At 42.3% G+C, this 24,648-nt stretch overlaps 1 protein-coding gene across 5 annotated transcripts in view; it reads left to right on the top strand.

Annotated features, from left to right (window-relative positions):
* STARD8 (StAR related lipid transfer domain containing 8) overlaps positions 1–24,648 on the top strand; it is a 74,918-nt gene that overhangs the window by 30,505 nt on the left and 19,765 nt on the right. The window contains exons 2-6 of one of the 5 annotated variants that reach the window (XM_087940863.1): positions 2,546–2,616; positions 12,418–12,472; positions 13,704–14,160; positions 14,206–15,028; positions 23,407–23,580. In XM_087940863.1, coding sequence (XP_087796989.1) covers positions 12,425–12,472; positions 13,704–14,160; positions 14,206–15,028; positions 23,407–23,580 — 1,502 coding nt within the window. In that variant the 5' untranslated portion in view covers positions 2,546–2,616; positions 12,418–12,424. Of the gene's footprint in view, positions 1–2,545; positions 2,617–11,919; positions 12,135–12,283; positions 12,473–13,703; positions 15,029–23,406; positions 23,581–24,648 lie in introns of those variants that run through there. The other 4 variants (XM_026703125.2, XM_087940862.1, XM_026703126.2 and 1 more) reach the window with 4 other exon arrangements.

Below are 24,648 nucleotides of genomic sequence, written 5' to 3'. Positions count from 1 at the left end.
GTTGTGAGATAGTTGTCCTTCAGAAATGGCTCTGGGCTGCCATGCAGCAATCACGCGGAGTTGCCGGGAGATGCTATTCCTCAGAGTTCAGATTTTGAACCATCTGCAGAGGCTGTTTCTGCCACAGGTCCAGTTGGCCTGAGACTCACAGCAGAACAGAGGCTGGCAAAACACTTTGGGTCTTCCAGAACCACTTTAAACAAGGCAGAGTTGAAGGTCAGGTTTTGCTCCGTCTTGCCCCAGGTTTCTCTACTGCTGAACTTTGGCCAGTGAGTTTGCGGTGAGTTTGCCTTGGGTTGAGTTGCATTCTGCAGAGCCACATATTGTCTTAGGGCAGGGGTCTCCAAACTTGGCAACTTTAAGACTTGTGGACTTCAACTCCCAGAATTCTCCAGCCAGCATAGTATCCTTTCTCTTCCGCACAATCCTGATAAAAACGCATCTCCTTTTACTTCCAAAACTTCTATTAATTGTAGGAATTAAGTCTTAAAGTTGCCAAGGTTGGAGAACCCTGGTCTAGATCCCCAAGGGTGATCCTGCTAATGTTGCAATATTGGAGAGGGGCAGCTTCACTGAAATTAAGTCACATTGAACTCAGAGAGGATCACTTATACCAAGATAAGTCCTAAGATAAATTGTATTCTAATGGGTAAACTGCATTTGATAGGCATTGGCGTTTTATTAATTAACAGGCATAGCAAAGGGCATCGTGGATCCTGGGCATAGGAATAAGGCCCAAATGAGTGCGGGTTTTACTCAAAGGAAAAAAAGAAGAACTGCTGTTTTCATATTAGGTAGTCCTAAAGTGGTCTTGCATTTGCTGAAAAGATGGTGAAGGGTTAATCTGATCCAAAGCTGCTTTGCGGATGCTCTGCTTTATGTAGGTAGTCCTCAACATATGACTTTAACGAAGCAGTCATGTTATGACCAGTGGTGGGATTCAACTTTTTTTTAAATACTGGTTCTGTGGGCGTGGCTTGTTGAGTTTGGCTTGGTGGGCCTGGCAGGGGAAGGATCCTGCAAAATCTCCATTCCCTCCCCACCCCACTAACCTGCTTTCCAGCTCCGTTCTCCTGTGCAGGGCAACCAAAGGAGACCCAGCCGATCAGCTGGGACTCGATGGGAGGCAGAGAATAGATGGGGTTGGCGGGGCCAGTCAGAGGCGGGATTGGCCGGGTCTCCAGACAACTCAAAATTTCCTCTACCGGTTCTCCAGAACTGGACAGAACCTGCTGAATAACCACCTCTGGTTGCGATGGCTGTTAAGTAACCCCCACAACTTGCTGTCCCTGATGCAGCTGTTAAACAAAAGCATGGGTCATTAAATGAAGCACTGGGTGCCTCGAGGGTGAGGGAAGACTAGCGCAGACCTAGGCCGGCCTGCCCTAACCTCCCCACCCCCAGAGACGCTCCGTGGTCCACTTCCTGCCCCTCAGGGTCCCCACAGCCCTTGGGCCTCAATTTGCCCCCCAACCAGGCACCCCCAAGCCTTAGTCCTGAGTGTGACACCCACATACACACACACATGGCCCCACTCCCTCCTCCTGACTTACTTCCAAAGAGCTCCGGGGAAGGATCCCGCATCTCTTTGTTCTGCAGCCACATAGCGCAATTGCGGAAATGGCCACCATGTTCCCAGCTCCTAGAATTCAGAGCTCTTCCAAAGATGTGAGGAGGGAACCGAGGGGTGGAAATCTGACCTGGGGGCATCCAGTGGAGGAAGAGCGGGGAGATGGCCGGGATGTGTGCAGGGGTGGGATTCAAATTTTTTAACAACTGGTTCTGTGGGCGTGACTTAGTTGGTGGGCATGGCTTGATGGTCATGTGACTGGCTGGGCGTGGCCAACTCAATATCACTCACATCGAGGCATGCATCTCCTTGCCTGGGGCTCTCATGAATGTGGGGAAGCTGCAACAGTCACAAGTGTGAAAAATGGTCATAAGTCACTTTTTCTAGTGCCATTGTAACTTTGAATGGTCCCTCCACACAAGCAAAGTACCAGCAAAGGGTGGGGGGGACTCCAGAGATGTTCCAGTGACAGGAAGTCTAGTCGTGGCAAGAATGTAAGGGTTAACGGAGAGTCAGTTTCTGTAAGCAACACCAGAATGTTTCCTTCCTGCCTTCCTGACAGGATTAGGCCAGTAATTTCTTCTAACAACCGGTTCTCCAAACTGCTTAAAATGTTAACAACCGGGTCTAGCAAATAGGTGCGAACTGGGAGAATCCCACCCCTGGGTGTGTGTGTCCCTGCAGTCAGGCATACAGGTAAACAACCGCATGGGCTCTCGGTGGCCATCACATTGAAACTGCGTCATAAGTAACTTTGGGGGGGAGGTGTGTGGCAACTTCTAAGTTGAGGACTGCCTGTAGTCCAGAGGATATTCACCTGAATCTTTCCTCGCTAACCTGCAATTAACGCCGTTATTTTTGCCCTGCCCTCCTTTCCTTTTTTTCTGCGAGGTGCCCTTGGCAAGTGCAAAGAATTGTAAAGAGTTCAGGGCTTTTGCTGCATCGCCCCCTCACCCTTCCTTGGCTTTCTTTCAGACGCCGAGGCTCCGGAAGATCCTGCATGGCTGCAGCCGCTGGATTCTCTCGCTCTGCACAACTCCGTGAAGGTAGGAAGCCCCTCTGGAGTCTCTGCGGGGCCAATAGGGATAGTGGGTCCCTTGGGAGAGTCAGCACCCTTCACACGGTTGGCATGCCAGGCTGGCCACTTTGCAAATAAACAGCCACATCCATCCTTGAAGTAGCCAGATGACCTTTCTTTGCCCCTTAGATCACGGGTCTCCGAACTTGGCAACTTTAAGACTTGTGGACTTCAACTCCCGGAAGTCCTCAGCCAGCATAGGATCCTTTCTCTTCCGCACAGTCCGGATAAAAACGCATGTCCTTTTACTTCCAAAACTTCTATTAATTGTAGGAGTCCGAGACTGGAATGAAAAAGGAAATAGTGTTTATATATGAAATCCATTCAGGTCTCAGAACAATTCTTTAAAGTTTTGGAACTCCCAATACATTTAATAACTGCTTCTAATTGCTATTCCTGCTTCAGTTATTTTTATCTACGTCGCCACTGCTTTGTTGATAAATTATGTATTCCAAGAAATGCGTTGCGATGATTCTAAGGCGTTGTCTGTTCTGTACTTGCTCTGCGTCTTGGGGACATAACTCAGGCACCCTTGCTAAACTGCAGAGAGGTCAGCCTGCTCTGCAAAACTTCCACGACTTTTGCTATCAGCTCTTTTGCATTCCTGAAGTTTTCCCTTCAGGCAATCCTCTGGCCTGAGATTTTACAGGATGTTTAAGGAATGCCGGCATATCCTGTCTCTGAGGGTTGAGGGGAGGGGGCTCCTGGCTGGCGCAGGAATAAGCAGTTTAGCTGGCTGGACTTGGATAGGGAAAGCCCGTATTGTCCCGCTCTACTAGGCTGTGACTTGTGTGTGCAAAGTATCAGCAGGCTCAGTCACTGCCATCATTAGGCTGCACTTCAGAAGAAAAAATCTGGGGACCAAGACTGATGTTTTCTTTTCTTTTTTTTTAAACAAATTTTTATTAATTTTCAAAGACAATACACGAACAAACAAAACATAAAATATAAGAACATAAAACATCTTTTCTGAAAGCTGAAAGCTGCTTATTGAGTTTTAACAAAACAAATAAAACATCTTATTTGAGTACAGCATAGTTCCAGATTATCACATTTCCATACAAACATAATTTGATATGCATATTCATCTTATGTATTCAACTTCATATCTTATTACTCTTTTTCCAACTTCTCACTATTTCTCCCTTTACTTCTATTCAATTATATTTCTTTTACCCAAATTTCTATATCTTTTTATTCATTGTGCTTATACTTTCATCTGTCTTATTTACAATTTCATATGTTCTCTTCCAACATTCTTCCAAAATTTTATTAATTCTCAATAAACAAACATAGACAAACAAAACACAAAACATAAAACTTCTTTTTGGAAAGCGGTTTAACCACGGGTTACATCTTTTTGTACAGACATAAATCAAATTCATGCTCACCTTATATACTATTTCATATGTTGTTTAACATTCTAGATTTTCTATATGTCTTCTCCCCTCTTTTCACTCTCTTAATTCTATTTGATTTATTTCATCTCAATTTGAATCATTATATTTGTATCTTTTGTCCATTCTTTTTCAATTATCTATTTATCTTTTCTCTTTAATACAAAATTTCTCCTGTAATCACTGGTTGAAGTGTGACGCCTTTCTATCTTTTCCCTAAATTTAACACTTAAAATAATATATAATTTCCATTCTGATTCTGCTTAGTACATTCTACATTTTAAAATAATAAAAAAATAAGCTTATAATATAGTAAAAACAATGTTCCATAGCAAATTAAACTCTATTATTAAATCCTAAACATTTTACACATTCCCTTTAATATTTTATTAACTCATATAATATTCCAATTTTCTAACTCTATTTCAAATACAAATACTACAATACAATCTTATGTACTTTTGCAGAATCTCTTTTTTAATGGTATTTTACCCTTTGTCTCTAAAAAAAAGACCTGTTTTTTAACATCTTGTTTTAAGCCTTTATGCCTTCTCTTCTCTTTTTCCCTTCCTTTCTTGTTGAATCTAGCCTTTTTACCCCCCCATCTCTCAATCTCCGCCCTCTTGGTCTCCCCTCTCTGTTGTATTCCTCTTTTCTGTTTCTTTCTGACATTGTATCGATTTTTCACCTTATTTTTCCCTTTCTTGGTTGTTTTTTTTAAGTCCTGAATTCTCCATTTTCTTTCTCCACTTTCCCTTTTCTTCCTCAACTAAAATTGTTTGTCCATTAAAGATGGCTTCTTCTTCATCATCCCAGCTTTCTTGTTGCTGTAATTCCTGGTAGGTAGAAATCGCCATTTCTAAGAAGTGAAAAACAGATCCAGAAGAGCCCTTGCCTTCTTGTTCCTCTTCTTTTAGCTTTTTGAATTCCATTTTCAATTCTTGAACAGATAATGCCATTGTGAGATTTTTTTAAGCAACCCAAATGTTTTTAGTCTTTCAAAAAATAGTTTCCAAAAGTCCCAAAGTCACCAAGCAATCCAAATCAACACAAACTGTTTCATTTAGCACTTTCTTCTTTTTATACTTTCTCTTCCTGGGGTAGAATTCAATTACACAGTTCCAAAGTGATTTTTTAGAAGTCTTATTGCAGTTTGTCTCTGATCTTATAAGCTCCAAGCAGTCTCTTCCAGCAAAATCTTAATATAAGTTCTTTACCTCTCCCTTCCCACTTATAGCAAAAAGATTTTAATTTTTTAATTCCAGTGTTCAGAAATCTTTAATGTCCCCTTGGCTTTAATTTTCAAATTTAGTTACCTTCTGTTGCCAAAGTGGGTTTTTCTGATTTACATCTGCTATCTCCATGGGAATGGAGAGTGAGAAAAAACTTTCCCTTTTCACTTTCATCCGCCGCTTTTTACGATCTTCTTAGGAAACAATGTATCATTTAAAAAGCTGAATTTCCAGGGTATTTAGATGTTACTTGTTGTCCCGGTTCAGCCAAAAACTTTCACTTTCTCAACTTCCTCCTGCACATTCTTGTCTGGCTGAAAGCTTCTTTGTGGCGGCCATTGCTGACCGCCGCTCCACCGCCTTTGGAAAACGGAGTTAAGCCGTCTGAGGAGGGGGGTTGCGATACCTCCGGACCCCTGCCTGGATCTCCCTTATCTTCAGTTTACGGGGTAACTATAGCCTCCAAATCCAACTGGATCGGGAGCACTCCAGCAGCAAGTGCAGCAGGAACCGCGCACAGTCGCAGATTCCTGCCGCCGCCGAAGCCTTGCAAACTGGAACTCCAAGACTGATGTTTTCAAGGCTGGTTCCAATTCAGCTTCTGCTCCCAGTACGTCTCCGTTCAGAGAAAGAAGCTGCAGTCTTTTTTCTTTTTCAATTTTTTTATCTTACATATGCATATCAGTGTGTCAACAGTGTGGCACCTGGGTATCATACATTTTAGTACAAATAGAAATAGTAATATTAATCATATTTGTTACATTCGTCAAGCTTATATGGTACTAATGGTAATACACAAGTTTATATTAAGCTATAGTGTTACACTGTTTAATTATTCCATATTTCAGTATATTATTCTCATGCCAATCACAATGTTATTTAAACATAGCTATTAATACCATCATTTAATTTCTAAGCTTCCGTCTTGTTGTTACTTTTATCTTGTTACATAGAAATGTTTATACTAATATTCCCCCTTTTCTCTTTTTTCTGTCTCTCTTCTGATTTTTATTCATGCCAGCATTATATGAAAAGACATTTCCTTTCTATCCACTGTCTCTTATCCATTTTAATACTTTAATTCTTGTTCGCTTTTTAACTTACCTCCCATATTTCTCTCTTACATTTATTTGTATTGAGATGCAATTCTTCATTATTTAATTATTCAGTGTTTCAATATACAATTCTAATGCCAGTCATAATATTCTTTAAACAGAGATAATATGTATGAAGTGCAATGACAATAAAGTAAAGTAAACTAATACTAATTGTATTTGTACATTTATCAAGCCTATATGAACACTTATTTGAACATACCTAATAATACCATCATTCAATCTCTAGTTTTTCCCTTTTATTATTGCTTTTATTTTATTATATAAAAATGTATATATTAATATCCTCCTATTCTCTTATTTCTACCTCTATTCTAGTTTTTAATCATGCCACCTTTATACTTTTTTTAAAAAAAACCCTTCCCTTTCTATCCATTGTCTCTTTTTCGCTTCAGTACTTCGATTCTTATTCTTTTTTTAACTTGCCTCCCATATTCCTCTGTCAGATCTTTACCTCTATCTGTGTCTGTATCCTGACTATTCAATCTAGGTACTTCTCCCATCTCTACTCTCATCCACTGCCTAGGTCTCATAATATCTGCCCAAGCCCCCATCTCTCTTTCTAAAGTATCTTCCTGCATCTCCAGTTCTCTTTTTAACTCTCTTAGAGTATTTCCCCCTGGTTTAATTCATCAGTCATTGTTATTTTTATTGTTGTGGCCTTATTTTCTTCTTTTGATTGCTGATCCTCACTTCTATTTTTCCCTCCATTCATCCTGTTAGCTCCTCCCTTTCCTGGGCATCTTGATCTTTGCTCATTGTCCCTTGTGTAATATTTTCATTTTTCCCCTCTATGCCCTACATTAGTTCCATAATCTCCTTGTGGCTCGTTTCCATAATGCTTTGTCCTTTATGCTTTGAAACATCAATGCCATCCCTTTCAAAGTTCCACTCATTTCCCTCTTATGGAGCACCTTGTCCTGTGTTAGTAAATCCAATTCTTATCCAATAGTCCAAGAATGCTATATTCAAGCTTAAAGTTGCTCCTTAGAAAGTACACTGATCACAATTCTTTGTGTGCCATAATTAATCAATCAGTTCCATTTTAAAAAATCCAGGGAGTTACCCAAAGCCTCTTTAACTCAACTTTGTAAATTCAATCATTTATCATAGCATTCAGGGGGCACTTCAATTAGATGTCTTCTAGATGATACCTTTGGTCTTGGATGGGGTGGCACTACCCTAAACAGACCCTGTGCGTAATCTGGGAGTTTTCCTGGACTTATGACTCCTGTTCAAAGAGCAGGTGGCGGGCATGGCCAGGAGGGCCTTTGTGCAACTGCGGGTTGTGCACCAGTTACACCCTTTCCTGGACCAACAGTACCTACTCACAGTCACTCATGCCTTCGTCACTTCCCATCTTGACTATTGCAATGCACTCTTACATGGGACTGCCCTTGAAGAGCATCTGGAAGCTCCAGTTGGGGCAAAATGCAGCCGCCTGCATGGTTTTGTGCAGACCCCAATGTGCACATGTATCGCCACTCCTGTGGGAGCTGCATTGGTTGCCAATTTGCTTCAGGACGCAATTCAAGGTGCTGGCTGTCCCCTTTGAAGCCCTTCATGGCTTGGGACCAGGTGATCTGAGGGACCGTCTCTTGCCGGTCACATCTACCTGACCCATCAGATCGGGGAGGCAGGGAATATGGTGGGTCCCATCCCCAAAGAAGATTCACCTGGTGGGACCCAGAAGAAGGACCTTCTCTGTGGTGGCTCCCTCTCTCTGGAACATCACCCGCCCCCCGCCCCATGAGATTAGAACAGACCCCACTTTGCCACTGTTCTGGAAGGCCCCGAAGAAGACCTGGTTCTGCCAGCAGGCCTGGGGACCCTGGAGTGGGATGGAGCCCATGAAATGGCTCGTGTGATCTGCTGTCGCTGGGGCGGTGGGTGAGGGGTGGTTTTATTATATTAATTTATTTGATTCTTTTTATTAGTTTTATTGTTTTAAATGAGGTTTTATATTCTGTAAGCCACCTCGAGTCCCCACGGGCAAATAGGCAGCAATATAAATTCAATAAATAAATAAATAAAATAAGTAAAATCGATTCAGGAAACTACAGGCAATCAACCTTACATCAATACCTGGAGAATCCTGGAAAAAATGATCAAGCAACAGATCTGCGAACACCTACAAGCCAACAAAGTCATAACCAAAAGCCAACATGGGTTTGTCAAAAGCAAATTATGTCAAACAAATCTTATTTCCTTCTTTGACAAAGTGACTCCACTAGTGGCCCATTGAAAGCGTCTGGACCTCCCGTTGTCTAAAATGGTATAGAATCTCCTGCTTGGGTGGGAGGTTGCATTAGAGAACCTCAGGGGTTCCTTCCAACTCTGTTATTCTGCTCTGCTATTCCGTTCTTCTTTCTATTTCTGATCGTGTGTATCCATCCCATCAAACCCAAAGAAAGTCTGGAATGGTATAGGAACTCCCGGCCTGGGCAGGGGGTTGGACTAGAAGATCTCCAAGGTCCCTTCCAACCCTATTATTCTACGTTCTGTATTCTATGTTCTGTGTTCCGTTAGCTTCACTGTCGCATAGCATCCACAGCAAGACTTCCTGCTACCCTCTTGTTTTTCTCCTGCTTCCATTTGGATTATTGTCTTCCCCAAGAAATTCTATCACCCTGCCCCACATTGCAGCCAAGAGAGAAAGCGAAGAAGGCCTTGGCTGATGTTGGAGGAACTTCACTCCTTGCTCTGAGCCAGACAGTCCCACAGCCAAGGAGCAAATTTCAACACAAAGAAACCACACCGTCTGATCACAGAATTTTACCACTTCGAAGGTAGATCCTGTTCTAGGGACACAACTAATATCTCTCTTCTTGAGTTTCCCTCTTCTGTTCCCGCTGCTTTGGCATGTTGCTTTTGCTTTCTCTGGATTGTTGCTTTGAAAGACAAATGAACAACGCTCTACTTTGCCAAGATACGCTAATAGTTATAGTCTCGGCTATTTAGGGACAGGCGAGGAAAACCTTTCTTTCGCTGATCATTTGGCAAAAGGTTTGTGCATAGGCAGACTTGTTTTCTGGGGGATGTTGGGGTGGTTTTAAAAGTAAAAAAATAAATAAAATAAAAACTTCAATAAAGTAATAAAGTTTGTTTCAAAGATTGAATCAAAAAGTTCAAAGTGCTTTTGAGAGTGCAGAGCATTTGAGTGAAAGTAGCAATGAAGTTTGTCAAAGACAAATGTGAATGGTCAAATGTACACAGGTGTAGAATCCTGGATTCCCTCTCTGGCACGCCTATTTCCGGAAAGGATCCGTAATTGTAGTTGATCCGTGGGGCTGCAGACGAGACCACGGCAGTTGAAGGCTGCCCCCGATACAGGATGTAATTGTTCCCCTTTATTCTGGTCTAGCTAGGCTCCCTTTCAAGGGCTGAGGCCTATTAGGGGCACCAGACTAACAAGATTCAGAAACTGGAACGGGTGCAACAAAAGTTTGCAAGGGTGGTGAGCAAACTAGTAACGAAGTCTTGCAACGAAAGATTGAGGGACCTGTGTATATGTGCACCTTGAGGCTGTGAGAGTCCTCTTTCAATACTTGGGGAAGCTCTCCAGAGATTAAGGCCAGCTCCGGTTCTCCATCTTCCAAAGTGCAGGCAGCATAATGACTTCAGAAAGAGTGGTGGGATTCCCTTGTGGGGGTGTGGGAGCAGGGCATCAATTTATCTGGGGTAATTTAATTTGGACTCGTGCACTGAGCAGAGGTCGGTGGAAGCCCTGTTGAAAGATTTGCAAAGAAAAAGGAATGGGGAAGTCACCCATGGGGCTCCTGGCTTTCCCTGAAACGTAGAAATACGTTCCTGGGTGGATATGCTCAGGACTGAGAGATTCCTCAGCCACTTAGCATCCATCTGATGAAAAAGAGTGCCCTGTGTGAAGATCAGACCACCTGCTCCTTTTTCCTGGGAAAAGATGGCTTGGTCCCATCCTTTCCAATCGCACTCTGGGTGGGACTACGTCTCCTTCTCCCCCTCCTCCTTTTTCCTAGCGTATTCCCACAAGTGTCGGATCCGCTTTTTGGATCATTGAGCGCTACTTTGCACAGTCAGCTGCGTCTCCAGGGTGCAGGCCCAAGGCTTGCATATCTTTGTTGATGGTGTCTTGCCATCTCTGTTTTGGACGCCCGCAAGGTCGCCGGCCAATGACTTTCGGTTGGGAGGCAGTCTTGGCAACGGTGGAAGGTGCTGCTCCCTGGTTATGTCCATACCAGTGGAGTCGGCCTTCTCTCATCTTCTCTATAAATTGGTGCCACACCAAATTATACTCTTGGGTGGGACTCCCTTTGGAATATGTTATCAAATTTCTGGTGATAAAGATTGGTGTCTGCTGGATTTCATTATTCATAGGGTGGGGTTCAGTGGTGATACGTTGCAGATTTGCTGATGGTTTCTTTAAAGAAAAATTCTAAATAAAAATACAGTAACCATGAATAGTACAGCAAGCTATTTAAGAACGAAGACAACACCAATGAATGGACGTGTATTCTTTCCTCACATTAATGTATTAATTCTGGCATAAAACAATTATAGTTCCCCTGGGTGGTGTTAGATACAAACTCAGATCGTAAATCTGAGAAGGCTTTAACTTTTCCTTGACCAGAATGCAGTGAGGTCAGATTCTCAGCTCTGGCCATGCGCCAGACATTTTGGTACCAGAGGGCTCATGTCATTGCTCTATTTTTCCAGAGTTGTGGAGATTCTCGTGGCAAGTTCACAAAAATACTATTGATTTTGTAGAATAAATGGTTTCATTTATGTGCTACTAAAACTTTCATTAGGTTTATCTGTTTGTTTATACTCTCAAGTTAGCCCAAGCGGTATATTATATCGCCACAAATTTTGAATTGACATGCCTAAAATCTGCTCACTTCAAAAATGGCTTTGTCCTCCCAAGGTAGTTAGAGCGAAGTATCTGAATTCTGGCCCAGCCTTAGTGCTCTCTCCACTGTTGAGCCTCTCCTTCCTTTTGCAAGCTGGCCAGAAAAGTTTGGATCAGTTTTGACCCTTGAGGAAAATGATGATAATAGAATAGAATAGAATTCTTTTTTATAGGCCAAGTGTGATTGGACACACCAGGAATTGGTCTTGATACAAAAGTTCTCAGTGTACATAAAAAGAATAGATACATTTGTCAAGAGTCAAGAATCATAAGGTACAACACTTAATGATAGTCATAGAGTACAAATAAGCAATCAAATCATACTAGGAAACAGTCAATATAAATCGTAAGGATACAAGCGACAAAGGTTACAGTCATACAGTCACAAGTGGAAGGGGATGGGTGATAAGGAGTAATGAGAAGATTAATAGTAATAGTAATGCAGACTTTGTAAATAGTTGGACAGTGTTGAGGAAATTATTTGTAATGGTGGTTGCTTTTCCTGGTGTTTGTTTTCTGCCTGTTATGCTCCTTTGTTGTCCTTTTTTCCTTATTCTAGATAAATATTGACTTTGATTGGATTTGATTAGAACAAAAAGCAAGGCCATAACTTAAAATATAAATGATAAAAGTCAGGTCAGTGGACCTGGATGCAGAGGGTTTTACCAAGTCCTTGGGCTTTTGCTCATGAAAACAGGTGGACTGCTGTCCAAAGGGGATCCTTTCAGCTGAGTCGAGTGGCTGAGAAGGACAGCAGCCTCTCTGCATCTGGGCCTGAGAAAGCCTTTGCTGGCACCAGATGAAAAGACTGGCAGTGACGCGAAGGAGTGGCTTGAAGCTTCTGGCTCTGGAGGGTGAGAGGCCCCATGAGCTGGCATCTCCTTGGGGGAGGGAGGGGAGACAGGAATCCAGCCCACCCCATGGGGACGAGCCTGCTTTCCTCGAGTGTGTGTGTGTCTGTGTTATTGTGTGTTTGTGTGTGTAGAGCCTTGCGTGCTTCCTTGATCACCAGCTGTTTGCGTGTCAAGTGACAATGGCCTAAAACAAGAGCTGCTTGTTTTTAAATAGCATGACCAACCTCACAAATGCCGCCGGGGCTGAACAGCCGAGTGAAACGGATCTCTGTTTTGCTTGCAGGAGGCTCATGACTCTGAACTCGATGAAGCTGGAAGTCCACTTTCAGCAGAAACAGGTAAGTGGCAGCATGGGGTGCAAGGGTTGGGACGGGGCAGAGAACGCAGCCCACATCCTGGGAAGAGTTGGGCACAGGTTTAGTCCAGAGGGGAGCACGTTGGGTGACTCTTGCCACCACCTCTTGGCTGCCCCCTTCCCGGGTGCTGTCCAGATGCCCTTGGAGCTGACACGAATGCTTTCCTAGAGCAACCCCTGCGGGGCTGAGCTGGAGAGTCCTGGGCCGAGAGCCCGGCAAGAGAAGTCCTGGAGTGGAGGCTGGGAGAGGCCCTGGGGGGAGCGATGGGCCTCCGACGCAGAAATCAAACCTGTTGTTACTTAGATAACTTACATCATGCCTTTGCACTAACCAATATAGTTCCCTGTGCACATTTTGTACCTAATTTCACCTGAATCAATCCATTTCCTGAGATTGCATACTACAGGACATTGAAACAAACATGCTGGGGACCATGACTCGAATCCCCTCTAATTATGGTTAGTGCTAACCAAGTTTAATATTCTACTGAATGATTTAGCTAGTCTTTAACTATCCAGGTTAAGCAAGTTACCGATATGTAAATACAGCAAGTGTGGCAAACAATTCATAAAATTCTCAAAAGAAGCCAGTTCAGTCAGCCTAAAATTTATTTAGAAAAAGGAGCAACCAGCGGGGACAAAAACATGAAAGCCAGAGACAGAAGGGAATAGAGTGCAGAATAACAGGATTAGAAGGAACCTCGTGGGTTTGAAGCATAATTTGGAGATCAGCCATCTTTCTAGACACCTCTCCCAATTCAAGGATTGGCAAATTCTCACAAAATTCCTGTATTATTAATTTATAGTTTTTAAAATTTAATCTTCCATGTTGTCAGAAAAGTACATAAACAGCCAACATCTGTTTTTGTTCTAAATCATGATCAAGAAGATCACTTTTATGGAAAGAAAACTAAAATGGATATAAATAATTGAAATATATATGTTTTGCCTTTTCAAAAGCATCATCAATTTAGTTAAACTTTTAGTAATTACTCTGAAGATTCTTTCACACTTAGGTTTTGACTCAATGGTAAGTGATGGACTGGGTTATCCAAGGTACAATTTTTCTGGATTAGTTCTTTGAATCAATTGTCACTCATCTAGTGGAGGTCATAAAACGATGCTTCTGACAATGCAAAAAGACTGCAGTTCCTTTAGAGCCAGCTTCTTCCCACCCAGCTGTCCAATGACTCTGATTTCTGTGCTTGATCTAGAATGAAGACTTGGATGATGAAGGCTTCTGTACTCTTGGTGCACGATGGACCTCCCAAAGACCCTGCAGAAGATGGTCCCAAACTGACTCAAAGGAACATCTTGGAAAGAGCTTGCAGAGAGACTCCACGATGAGGAAGTTTTCCAGCCAGGAAAGTGTCCTCACAGACCTCAGTGCTGACTTGGAGGCCATTTCACTCCACAGCACAAGCAGCTCTGGTGGGACCTTGGCTCCTGTGGCCGTGGCACCCCATTCGTCGTCCACTCAGAACTCCCCGACCTTAACCAACCCTACTGACAGCTTGAGTAACCATTCTCCAGCAGCCCAGTCTTCAAATGAAAACAGCAAGGAAAAACCCAAGAAACGTCAGACACGGAGTTTCCGCAAAAGAATCGAATCTCTGAGAAGAAAAGACAAGGAGAAATTGGACTCCGCTAAAGCTCCAGGTGAGGATAGAACTCGCCTCATGTCTGGTTGGAAGTCCTCAAAGGATGCCAAGGAACCTGTCTCTGGGACGCAGGTTGTAGTAGGAAATGAAAAGCCACGTCCTTTCTACAGCACTAAGACCCTTCCAACAGGTGGTCAGAGTAACCAGGCTCTGGCCTCAGTTAAAAGCAAGCTGCTATGTGAGTCCAAATATGGTAGTATTTATTTAGAGGATTATGAAACAAGTCTGAACAAGAAACAGGATGCCAGAATGTGGGATCACCAAATTGCATTTAAAAGAGATTATTTATTCCATGTCCCAGGGGATTACAAGCCAGGCACTTTCCCTAAATCTCTCTCCATCGAAAGCTTGTGTCCTTTGGAGAGCGGCTGTTTGGCAGACTGGAGATCGACCCCCAAAGCCTCAAGTACTTTGGCAGGGGACACTGGCATCAGCAGTGGTGTCCATGCGGGCAACTCTTCTCATGCCCTGGAGCACCGACCAAGGAGGCCTTCAAGCACTTCCACGGGTAGCCGCACCAGCCTCTACGACAATGTCCCTGACTTTGGCAGTGGAGATGATCTCTTTGACCTGGACCAGGAAATGATCTATGAAAACCTAGATGACATCCTGCAGCACGTTTGGGGTCTCCAGCAAAAAATAGAGCTCTGGTCAAAGGCGGTTAAGTTGGACATGGAGGATGAAACTGTTGGGGTGGAGGAAACAGATTCTGGAGAGGAGCCCACCCATCTCAACTTGGAGAACCATTCCATGTCTGACGTTGGTATTTCCACCAGCGACTTTGAGAGCACTGCCAACTCTCTGAATGAGACGGAGGAGCCCGAAATGAGGGAGCGCAGAGACTCTGGCGTGGGGGCATCGCTTACAAGACCGTGCAGGTAAGTCTGGCAACTTTTTCAGGGTAATTAGGAATCTCCTGATCCTCTTCTCTCCCTAGGAAAATCTGTCTGAATGCTGCTCAGGGTTCTGATAGAGTTGTAGTAGCCTATGCGTTTAATAAAGAGCAATAATAATTTCAGATTTTTGCGCTTCCAGGCCCCCCACCAAAAGATAAGTCTACCTGGTCCCTGTTCAGAACTGGGATCAAAGCCCCTCAGTCTTGTTCAGTGGCCATTGATGATGATGCTCCAGTGCTATCTTTTTGGGGATTCTTCTCTCCGGTTTGTTCTGCAGATACTCACAGGTTACACTGTTTGTTCTCAGGACAGAAATTGGGGTTTTGGATACTATAAGAAATCCCACATATTTCTTCAGGGTGAAGTTGAAATTTGGCAATATGTTTAGCATTGCATGTAATGCTATGTTGATGACCCAAACTCTGTCAAGGACCTTGGAGTACTCATCTCTAATGATCTAAGTGCAAGAGCCCATTGTAACTATATAGCCAAAAAGGCATTAAGAGTTGTTAACCTAATCCTGCATAGCTTTTTCTCAGGTAATATCACGCTACTAACTAGAGCATAAAAAACATTTGCTAGACCAATACTTGAATACAGCTCATCAGTCTGGAACCCACATTACGTATCTGACATTAACACAGTTGAGAAAGTCCAGAAATATTTCACAAGAAGAGTTCTCCACTCCTCTACTTGTAGCAGAATACCTTATGTCACCAGACTTGAAATTCTAGACCTAGAAAACCTAGAACTGTGCCGCCTTCAGTCCGATCTAAGTATAGTACATAAAATTATATATTGCAATATCCTACCTGTTGTTGTTGTTGTTTTGAAAATTTTATTTGGGTTTTCACAAAAACAAAATACAAATAAAACATTCTTTTTGAAAATAGCATGGTCCCAGGTTATCACTTCTTCATACAGACACAAAACTCAATTTCATGCTCATTTTTATATTCTATTCCATATCTTATTACCATTTTATATTTTCTACGTAGTTTTTCCCCTCTTCTAATTTTCTCAACTTTGTTTTGATTATCTCAATTCAAATCATTATATTTATACTTTTGTCTGTCCTGTTACAATTTCACATTATCTTTTCTTATTAAACAAATTTTTCCCTGTAGTTACCAATTAGAGTATGACACCTTTATATCCTTTAATTTTATCCATTCAAGCTCTTATTTAAGGTTCAATGTATAGCTTTAAGATTATAGCTTTCAATATAATACATAACTTCCAATCGAATTCTGCTTGGTACATTCTTAAAGTAGACACTATATTCTTAAAAAGAAAAAATTATATATATATATGTAAACAAAACACATTCCATTCCAATTCAATTCTATCATTAATATGCATTAAAATCTTAACATCTTTAACATTTCTTTTCAATTGAATATCATACTTCCTTGGGAACACTTATAAACTTTCCATAGTTAATTCTTTTTTTCCCATATTTCTCACTTATATTTTTATAAATCATTACTAATAATTAAAACTGTTCCCTTTTAGTTCTCTCAATCATTTTAATTCATTTATTTATTAACAAACATCCCACTGCATTACAATAAATATTTTATCCATCATCATATTTTCTAAAGTTATTTCTATTTGTAATATAACAAAGCTATCTTATGTAACTTTGCAGAATCCCTTTTACAATTAAATTTTCACTCATTATCTCTAAACAAACTTATGGTTACAATCCTTATATCTTTTCCGTGTTTCTCCATTTTGTTGTTTTTCTTGAGTTTTGACTTCCGGTTTGAGTTTCTTCGGCGACAGACTGAAACCTCATCTCTCCGAGGCTTCGATCTGTGCTCGCCACTAGAGCACCCTGAGCCGGCTGGTTTCGGGGCTAAGCCACCCCGTAGAGTTGGTGAAGAGGGGGCAGACTGCCTGCAGGGTTGAGGAGAGCCGCATCTCTCCTCCCCAGCTGGCCATTACTCCCTTTCCCGAAGGGGGTTGTAGAGGTGGTCAGAAATGGCCACCACAAAGAAGAACTCGACCGGAAAAGAATGTGCAGGAGGAAGATAAGAAGAGAAAGTTTTGGTTGACCAGGTCAAACAGTAAAAGCAACAAATTAGGTACCCTGAAATTTAAACTTAACAACATTGTTCCCAAAGATTTTGAAGTTGCGAAGGAGAGAGAGAAGGGAAAGGATTAGGTTTTTTTTCTTCCCTTCTTTATACTGACAGCTAAGAGACTTAAGCAAGAAACTGAAAAAAAATCCACTTTGACATTAATAGGCAACTAAGCTGAAAATAAAAGTCAAAGGGATAAATAAAGATTTCTGGACATTTAAAAGTTTTTAAAAGCTGGAAAGGAGGAAAAGTAAAGAATAGAAGGGCAGGGTCTGGAAAAACGGAGGAGGCTGCCTGGAACTAAGGAATGGAACTGTAACTAAAAGGAACTTACAGTGAAATTTTAACAAGATTCCTCAAAGATACATTTTAATGGAAACTTGGTAACAAAATAATAGAACCCCAGGAAGAGAAAGTGGAAAAAAGAAGCAAGTAGAAACAGCCTTGGATTATTTGGATTACTTGGTGATTTTTGGTTTTTGCATCTAGATGACTAAAATTAACTAAGGGTGGTTGTTTAAATTTTTTTAAAATGGTATCACTCTTAGAAGAACTGAAAACGGAACTTTAAAAATGGAAAGAAGACGCACAAGAAGGGAGAAGTTCTTTTGGCTTTGTGTTTAAATTCTTAGAAACGGAGATCTGGAACTATGAGAAGCAACAAGAAACGCTTGCAGAACAAGAAGATTGGGACAAAGAAGAAGCCATCTTTAATGATCAAATAATTTTAAGTGGGGGCGGGAAGAAAAGGGGGGAAAGAGAGTGAAAGGTTTAAGATTAGAAAAAACAACCAAAAAGAAGAACAATTTGAAAGATAAGTATAATATTAGAAAGCAACAGCAGAGGGGATTACAGATGAGAGAGTTAGAAGTAGAGAGACAAGGGGGTAAAAAGGGGAGGGAGAAGAAGACGGGGAAGAAGGCAAGGAAAAGAAGTTGTAAAAGGCAATGTCCTACCTGTCAATGAATACTTCAGCTTCAACCATAACAACACAAGAGCACAGAATAGATACAAACTCAAGGTTAATCGCACCAAACTTGATTGCAGGAAATACGACTTCAGCAACAGAGTGGTCAATGTCTGGAATACTCTACCTGACTCTGTGGTTTCTTCCCCAAACCCCAAAAACTTTAGACTGTCTACTATTGACCTCACCCCTTTCCTAAGAGGTGTCTGTAGGGGGCGTGCATAAGTGCACCAACGTGCCCATCGTCCCTGCCCTATTGTTCCTTTTTATTTCTCTTATATGTATCCATTTCATGTATTCATAACTATGTTTATACTTATACCTATTATCTTGTAAGTGATTGACAAATCAAATAAATAAAAATAAAATAAAATAAATAAAAAGAAAACTACTATCTACAGTTCAGTGTCAAGGAAGATCAATAATTAGACTTTAAGAATTTTGTGAGATTTAGATCATTTTACAAAACTTATTTACAATGGTGCTTTAATTGTTTATTGATGGATTGGAGTTTGGTCCCAATCTGAAGGCAGCTTGAGTAAATTCCCCTTCTAGTTTTATCCCAGAAACATCTCTGTGAGGTAGGCTGTGCTGAGAGAGAGGGATCGCTGCCATGGGCAGCAAAGGCACTTCCCAGCCTAAGGTCAACCTTCACCCACTGTACAATGCCTGGCCTCGCAGCATTTCAGGCTGGAGTTGGGATACTTGTGGAGACCTAAGACTAGGAAAAATGAGGCATTTCTGGATCCAAGACTGGGAGTGGACTTTGGATGGACTTTGGATGGACTGCCGAAGGCTGGCCCAAGGAGAAAAGACCCCTGGGTATGATCCCATTTTAATTCAATTAAAACCAAATGAAAATAGGGATATGACTATTCCTCAAATATTGACTTAAAACTTACTCTTTTTTCACTTTAAAAATACAGCTCAAAATCAGCTTTGGGCTGGCTGTGGAGGCTTTGCCACTTAGGGGTGAGGAAGCTTGCGGCTCCAGACATCAGGTTGTGTTGGGGACTGCAATTTCTGCGAACCTTTTCATATGCAAGAGACACCCAGGCATTCAGAAGTAAAGAAGAAGGCGGTGGCCCAGGTTTCTTCTTTTGAAATGCAGAAGTCACATTACAGTTGTTGAAGGAGGAGGGAATCAAGAACCATGGCTGATTTGTACTCGCCACTGGATCCTGATTTATCTCCTCTTCACCTACAACTAAGGCACTCCATTCCTGCAGTTTACTCACAAGGAACTGCCACCCAGAGTGCACGTGGTTGATCTCGTGATCTCCCTTGGATCAAGGGAGGTTGTGTATTCTCAGCTGCAGTGGCTTTCAATGCTTTCAGAGAGGGTCAGTCTGTCATATAACCCAGGAATTCTCCCTCTGATTCTTCTCAGGAATGGACCTGTTGAGCAATGGACAATGAACACTTACCAGTCTCTTAGAGGCAAAATAATTCATCTTTCATTTGAGTTTGACAAAAAAAACCAAGAAGAATATTTAAAGCATTTCACAACTGTTTTCCAACTATAAAAATAATATTTTCCTAACTTGTTTTCTAAACCAAGCTGGAAAAATCTGGCAATTTAACAAATGCTTAATTAATCTATAGTTCATAGCAAAGGTACATGTTATGAGACCATGTGCATCCTTATTTGTAGTATTATTTTTTTCTTGTGACGTATCATTCAAGTTGAATGACAGCAGAAGACATCTAGGAGGGTTCTTGCCTCTTGCACCCCTAGCCCACAAGGAAGCCAGACTGGAGCCACAGGCTTTCTGATTTGAAATCTTGGCCACATCACCTTTATTCCATTCTGGTTAATTTTTAACCGCATTTAATTTTAAAACAAAAAGTTCTGGTCTTAAAATTGTACTCAGGCAGGACCAGATGTGCAGGAAGAGACCTTAGGCCCTGCTTCCTGCCTGGGACAGGAAGTTAGACTCTCGAATCAGAGATCCCAGAGAGCAGTGAATCAGAGGCTGCTTTCCTGAGCAAGACAGGTAAGGCGCCCTCCATCTCTCTCTCCTGGCTTCTGCTCCAGGACATTATAGGATGGAAATTCTTCCTCAAGGGCAGAATCACTTGCTTCCATTCCAGCTGACAATGACAAGTCATCCCACCGATCTGTGAATTACCGAATTGACTTGTGATGTCGCTCTCCCCGTGGACAAGAGAACATGAGTTCCCAGCCCCACCCAGCCTCGCATGTGGTATTGGGCAAGCACTTCCTTATGGCTAGCCACAAATTACACAGAGTTCTCACGGAAGACCTTCTGCTCTTATATCCACTCTGGCTCTGGCTCCACAGAAAGACATGATCTGAACGACATGGAGCTGCATTTGCATGGAGGGAAGCGGGGAGTGGGTTCCTCAAGGTTCTCTCTGAGGTCCTCAACAGTCCTCAACGCCTTCATCCATGATTTAAGTGGGAGATAGAAGGAAGACTCATGGTGACAGGAAGGACATCTGGCCATTAAACACTCTGCTAGCTCCATTCAGCTGCCCAGACTCCAGCCTGCAAGGGATTATGGGATCGCTAAAAGATCATGATGATAGAAGGAATACTCATCAAACTTGCAGATGACATCAAGCTAGTGGAGAATAGCCAACACTTTAGAAGAAGATCCAGAAGGATCTTGAGAGACTTGAGCATTGGATCCTATCCAACAAAATGCAGTTCAGTGCTGAGAAAAGAGAGGATTGATACTTAGGTAAGAAAAGCCAAATAGACAGGTACAGAATAGGTGGTACCTGGCTCAAGAGCAGTAACTGAGAAGGATCTAGGTGTCCTAGTAGACCACCATTTGAGCCAGCAGCGTATTGCAGCTACGAAAAAGGCAATAAAGTCCTAGATTGCATCAAGATCACAGGAAGTGATAATACTAGCAGTGTTTTATACTTCCGTAGTAAGACTACACTTGGAACACTGAGTCCAGTTCTGGTCACCATGATACACAAAAAAGATACTGAAACTGTAGAAAGTGTGCAGAAAAGAGCAACAAGGATGATAAGGTGATGGCTAACCCGTGTGATGGATAGGTAGGGGAACTAGGGGTGTCTAGCCTAATGAAGAGAAGGTTTAGGGGTGACAGTACTTGAGGGGCTGTCACAGAGAAGAGGGGAGGGTCAGTTTATTCCCCAAAGCTCCTGAGGGCAGGACAAGAACTGACCGATGGAAGCTTCAACCTGGAACTAAGGAGAAATTTCCTGACAGTGAGAACAATTAATCCGTGGAAGGGCTTGCCTTCAGAAGTTGTGGGTGCTCCGTCACTGGAGGTTTTCAAGAAGAGATAGGGTCTCCTTCTTGAGCAGGGGGTTGGACTAGAAGACCTCCAAGGTCCCTTCCAACTCTGTTATTCTGTATTCTATTCTTTTTCCCGTCCTGGAGCAACACACTCTTTTTTCAGTGATAACTACTCCAGTATCACACACCAATTATAGGCTTCTTGATTTATTTAGTGCCCTTGTGGGTTCTTGAAAGTGATCTCTGTATGAGGAAGAATCCTAAGGAGAAATGCGTCCTTCAGGTGAAGTATTAAAATTCAGGTCCGGTATTTGGTGCCCTCTAGTGAGTTGCAATTACCATAGGAAAGAGCATTACAATAGTGACGAAAGGGGGCGTCCATCTGGGCCTTCCTTGAATCAGAGGGTGGGAAGAGCCGTTTGGAGGTCAAGTCCAGCCCTCCCATTCCGCTCCACACAAAGGTTTCCTGGTCCAAGGAAGGAGACACCTCCATGTTGGTGGGTGATAGGTTGGGAGAGGGGGAAAAAGAAATGAAAAAAAGGAAAAAAAAACCAAAGGAAAGGAAAGAAATACAGAAACAAACAACTTCTTCCTTCATTAAGACAAACACAAACATTTAATCCACACATCTAATAATATCCCCTTCTACCTCTTCTTGGAAGCCCCGTTTTATTGCATCAGAAAATCTAAAGAGTAGGTTCTGGAGACCCTTGAATTCTTCCAGAATTAAAATATTTGCACCAAGACAAATTCCTTGTTTGTCCAATCACATTTGTCCAATAAAAGAATTCTATTCTATTCTATTCTATTCTATTCTATTCTATTCTATTCTATTCTAAACTTTAATGATTTCTGGTTGCTTCTAGTAACCGGCGTTCAAGCTCCTTTATTATGTTTTTCTCTCATAGAATCTCATAGAATAACAGGGACCTTAGAGGTCTTCTAGTCCAACGCCTTGCTGAAGCAAAAGCAAGGCTGCTGGCTCATATTTAAGGGGTTGTCCACTAGAACTCATAGATTCCTCTCACTGTTACATCTGTTGGGTCAGGTACCATCTATTTTATATCTGTGCATTTGGTTTTTCCTGCCTATGTGTAGGGCCTTACTTTTCTCACTACTGACCTCCATATTGTTGGATAGGGCCCAATGCTCAAGTCTGCAAAGGTCCACAGGAGCCCCAAAAGGTTAGCCACCACTGTCCTATATAAAGACGTTGAAGAGTACAGAGCTTCGGGGTACCTCACTGCATGCTTCCTTCCATGTAGATGTAAGGTTAGGGTTAGGGTCCTTCCTCATGTTTCCAATCAATACGGTCCTGAATTTTCTTTTGGGCCCGCCATACTTGCTGATGTCATCACTCCATCTTGTTTTAGATCTCTTTCGTGGATGCTTTTGATCAAGTGGGATCCATTCTATGATTGCCTTGGTCCATCTGCCGTCAGTTCTTCTTGCTATGGGACCAGCCCATTTCCATTTCAAACCTTTGATTCTCTTGATGGCATTGTATACTTTGGTTTGTTCTCTAATCCATGTGCGGGTCTTTCTATCCTGTCTTGAGCGTGTATCTTTCCATAGCTATTTGCGCCATGCGTAGCTTTTGTAGTGATTGTGAGGTTAGTTTCCATGTTTCACTGGCAAATGAGCAGGTAGTACACACACTGATCGAAAACTTTTTTCTTCATGTTGTCCTTGAAAATTATGCTTAGCTAGTCGAATTCCTTCCAACTACATTCAACACGCTTTTCAATTTCCTTTATTGTACCACCTTTATTTTTTCCTCTATTGTATCACCCAGAATGCAGTATTGCAGGCTAATTCTACTGACTGCCGGCTGCCAGCAGTTCAGCAGTTCAAATCCCACCAGGCTCAAGGTTGAGTCATCCTTCCAAAGTCGGTAAAATGAGGACCCAAATTGTTGGGGGCAAGAGGCTGATTCTGTAAATTGCTTAGAGAGGGCTGTAAAGCACTGTAAATTGGTATATAAGACTAAGTGCAATTGCAAAGCAAATATATCTGCTCATTAAATAAACAAACAACTGCTTTCCTCCCCCTTGTCCCACCTCAGGAAACTCCGCTGGCATAGTTTCCAGAACTCCCACAGGCCCAGCTTAAATTCGGCCTCCTTGGAGATCAACCGTCAGTCAGCAGCTCAGCTCAGCCTTCTCCAGAAGTGCTCCCTTCTCCGCCTCACAGCCATCATGGAGAAGTTCTCCGTTCCCCACAAGCAGTCCTGGGCCTGGTAAGTCAATGAGGACAGGAGGGTCTTCAGATCACAGTGGATGGGTCAGCAACCAGTTGCCTGAGGGGGCAACAGAAGGGTAGGGGGTTGAAGAAAAACAGGACCTCGGTGGCAATTACATGTCCTCCTTCTAGGGGTACTTCTGTTCCATACATTTTGGCCTCACTTTTTTGTATGAGGTTCAAGGCAGCTCATAGAATTGCCAGGTTAGAAGGCACCTCAGAGGTCTCCTGGTCTGACTCCTTCCTTGAAACAGGATTAGCTGAACAATTTTACACAGATCCAGCTTTGGTTTGAAGCCCTCCATCTCACAAGACAACCTATTCCATCGATTTTTATTGTCACCATATTCTTCATAATATGTAAATCTACTTCTCCATAATGTCAGCTATTGATTCTCTGGGCCAATATACTAAATCCATTCCTTATTCTAAAGATTTGCTACAAACTCTCCTTTCAGTTATCTTTTTGTAGACTAAACAGACCCAGATCTTTTAACAACTCCTTGTAAAATGCGGTTTCCCCTTTGGCAGCCCTTCTCTGAACTGGCTCCAGTTGGCCAGGGTCCTTTTTAGAGCAGAGCACACAATAGTCCAGTTGTTGCAACAGAAGTCATTTGACTCTTTCAGATCTTGACCCAGAGAATTACTAAACTCTCATCTCATGATGCACCAAATGGAGGGGCTAGTCTGTCACACGGGCAAGAAAACTCTAACAACAAAGGGCGCACACACACACACACACACACACACACACACACAAGAATTGTTTGAGGGCTAATTGCACTCTTTTGGTTAGAGACAATCATTTTTCTATTCCACCAGCTGGACACGGAGAACCTTGTGTGGCCCTGTCAGAATAAGACCTCCCCAGGGCTCATTTCCTTAAGTGAGATGGGTGGTGTAGAAGTTTGATAAATAAATAAAATAAATAAAGGAGGAATGAGCTAAAATTTCTCCAAGCCAACGTGCAGGACTGATTAACATTTATCAGAAATGTTTAGTTACTGAAAGCAAAGGTTCACACACTTTTGCCACACACAAATACTATACGTAGCTTTGGATACTG

This window comes from Pseudonaja textilis, chromosome 12 (genome assembly GCF_049901715.1).
Source record: "Pseudonaja textilis isolate UNSWEBS1 chromosome 12, rPseTex1.2, whole genome shotgun sequence".
Classification (NCBI taxonomy): Eukaryota; Metazoa; Chordata; class Lepidosauria; order Squamata; family Elapidae; genus Pseudonaja; species Pseudonaja textilis.
This window is presented reverse-complemented; position numbering and strand designations above follow the sequence as displayed.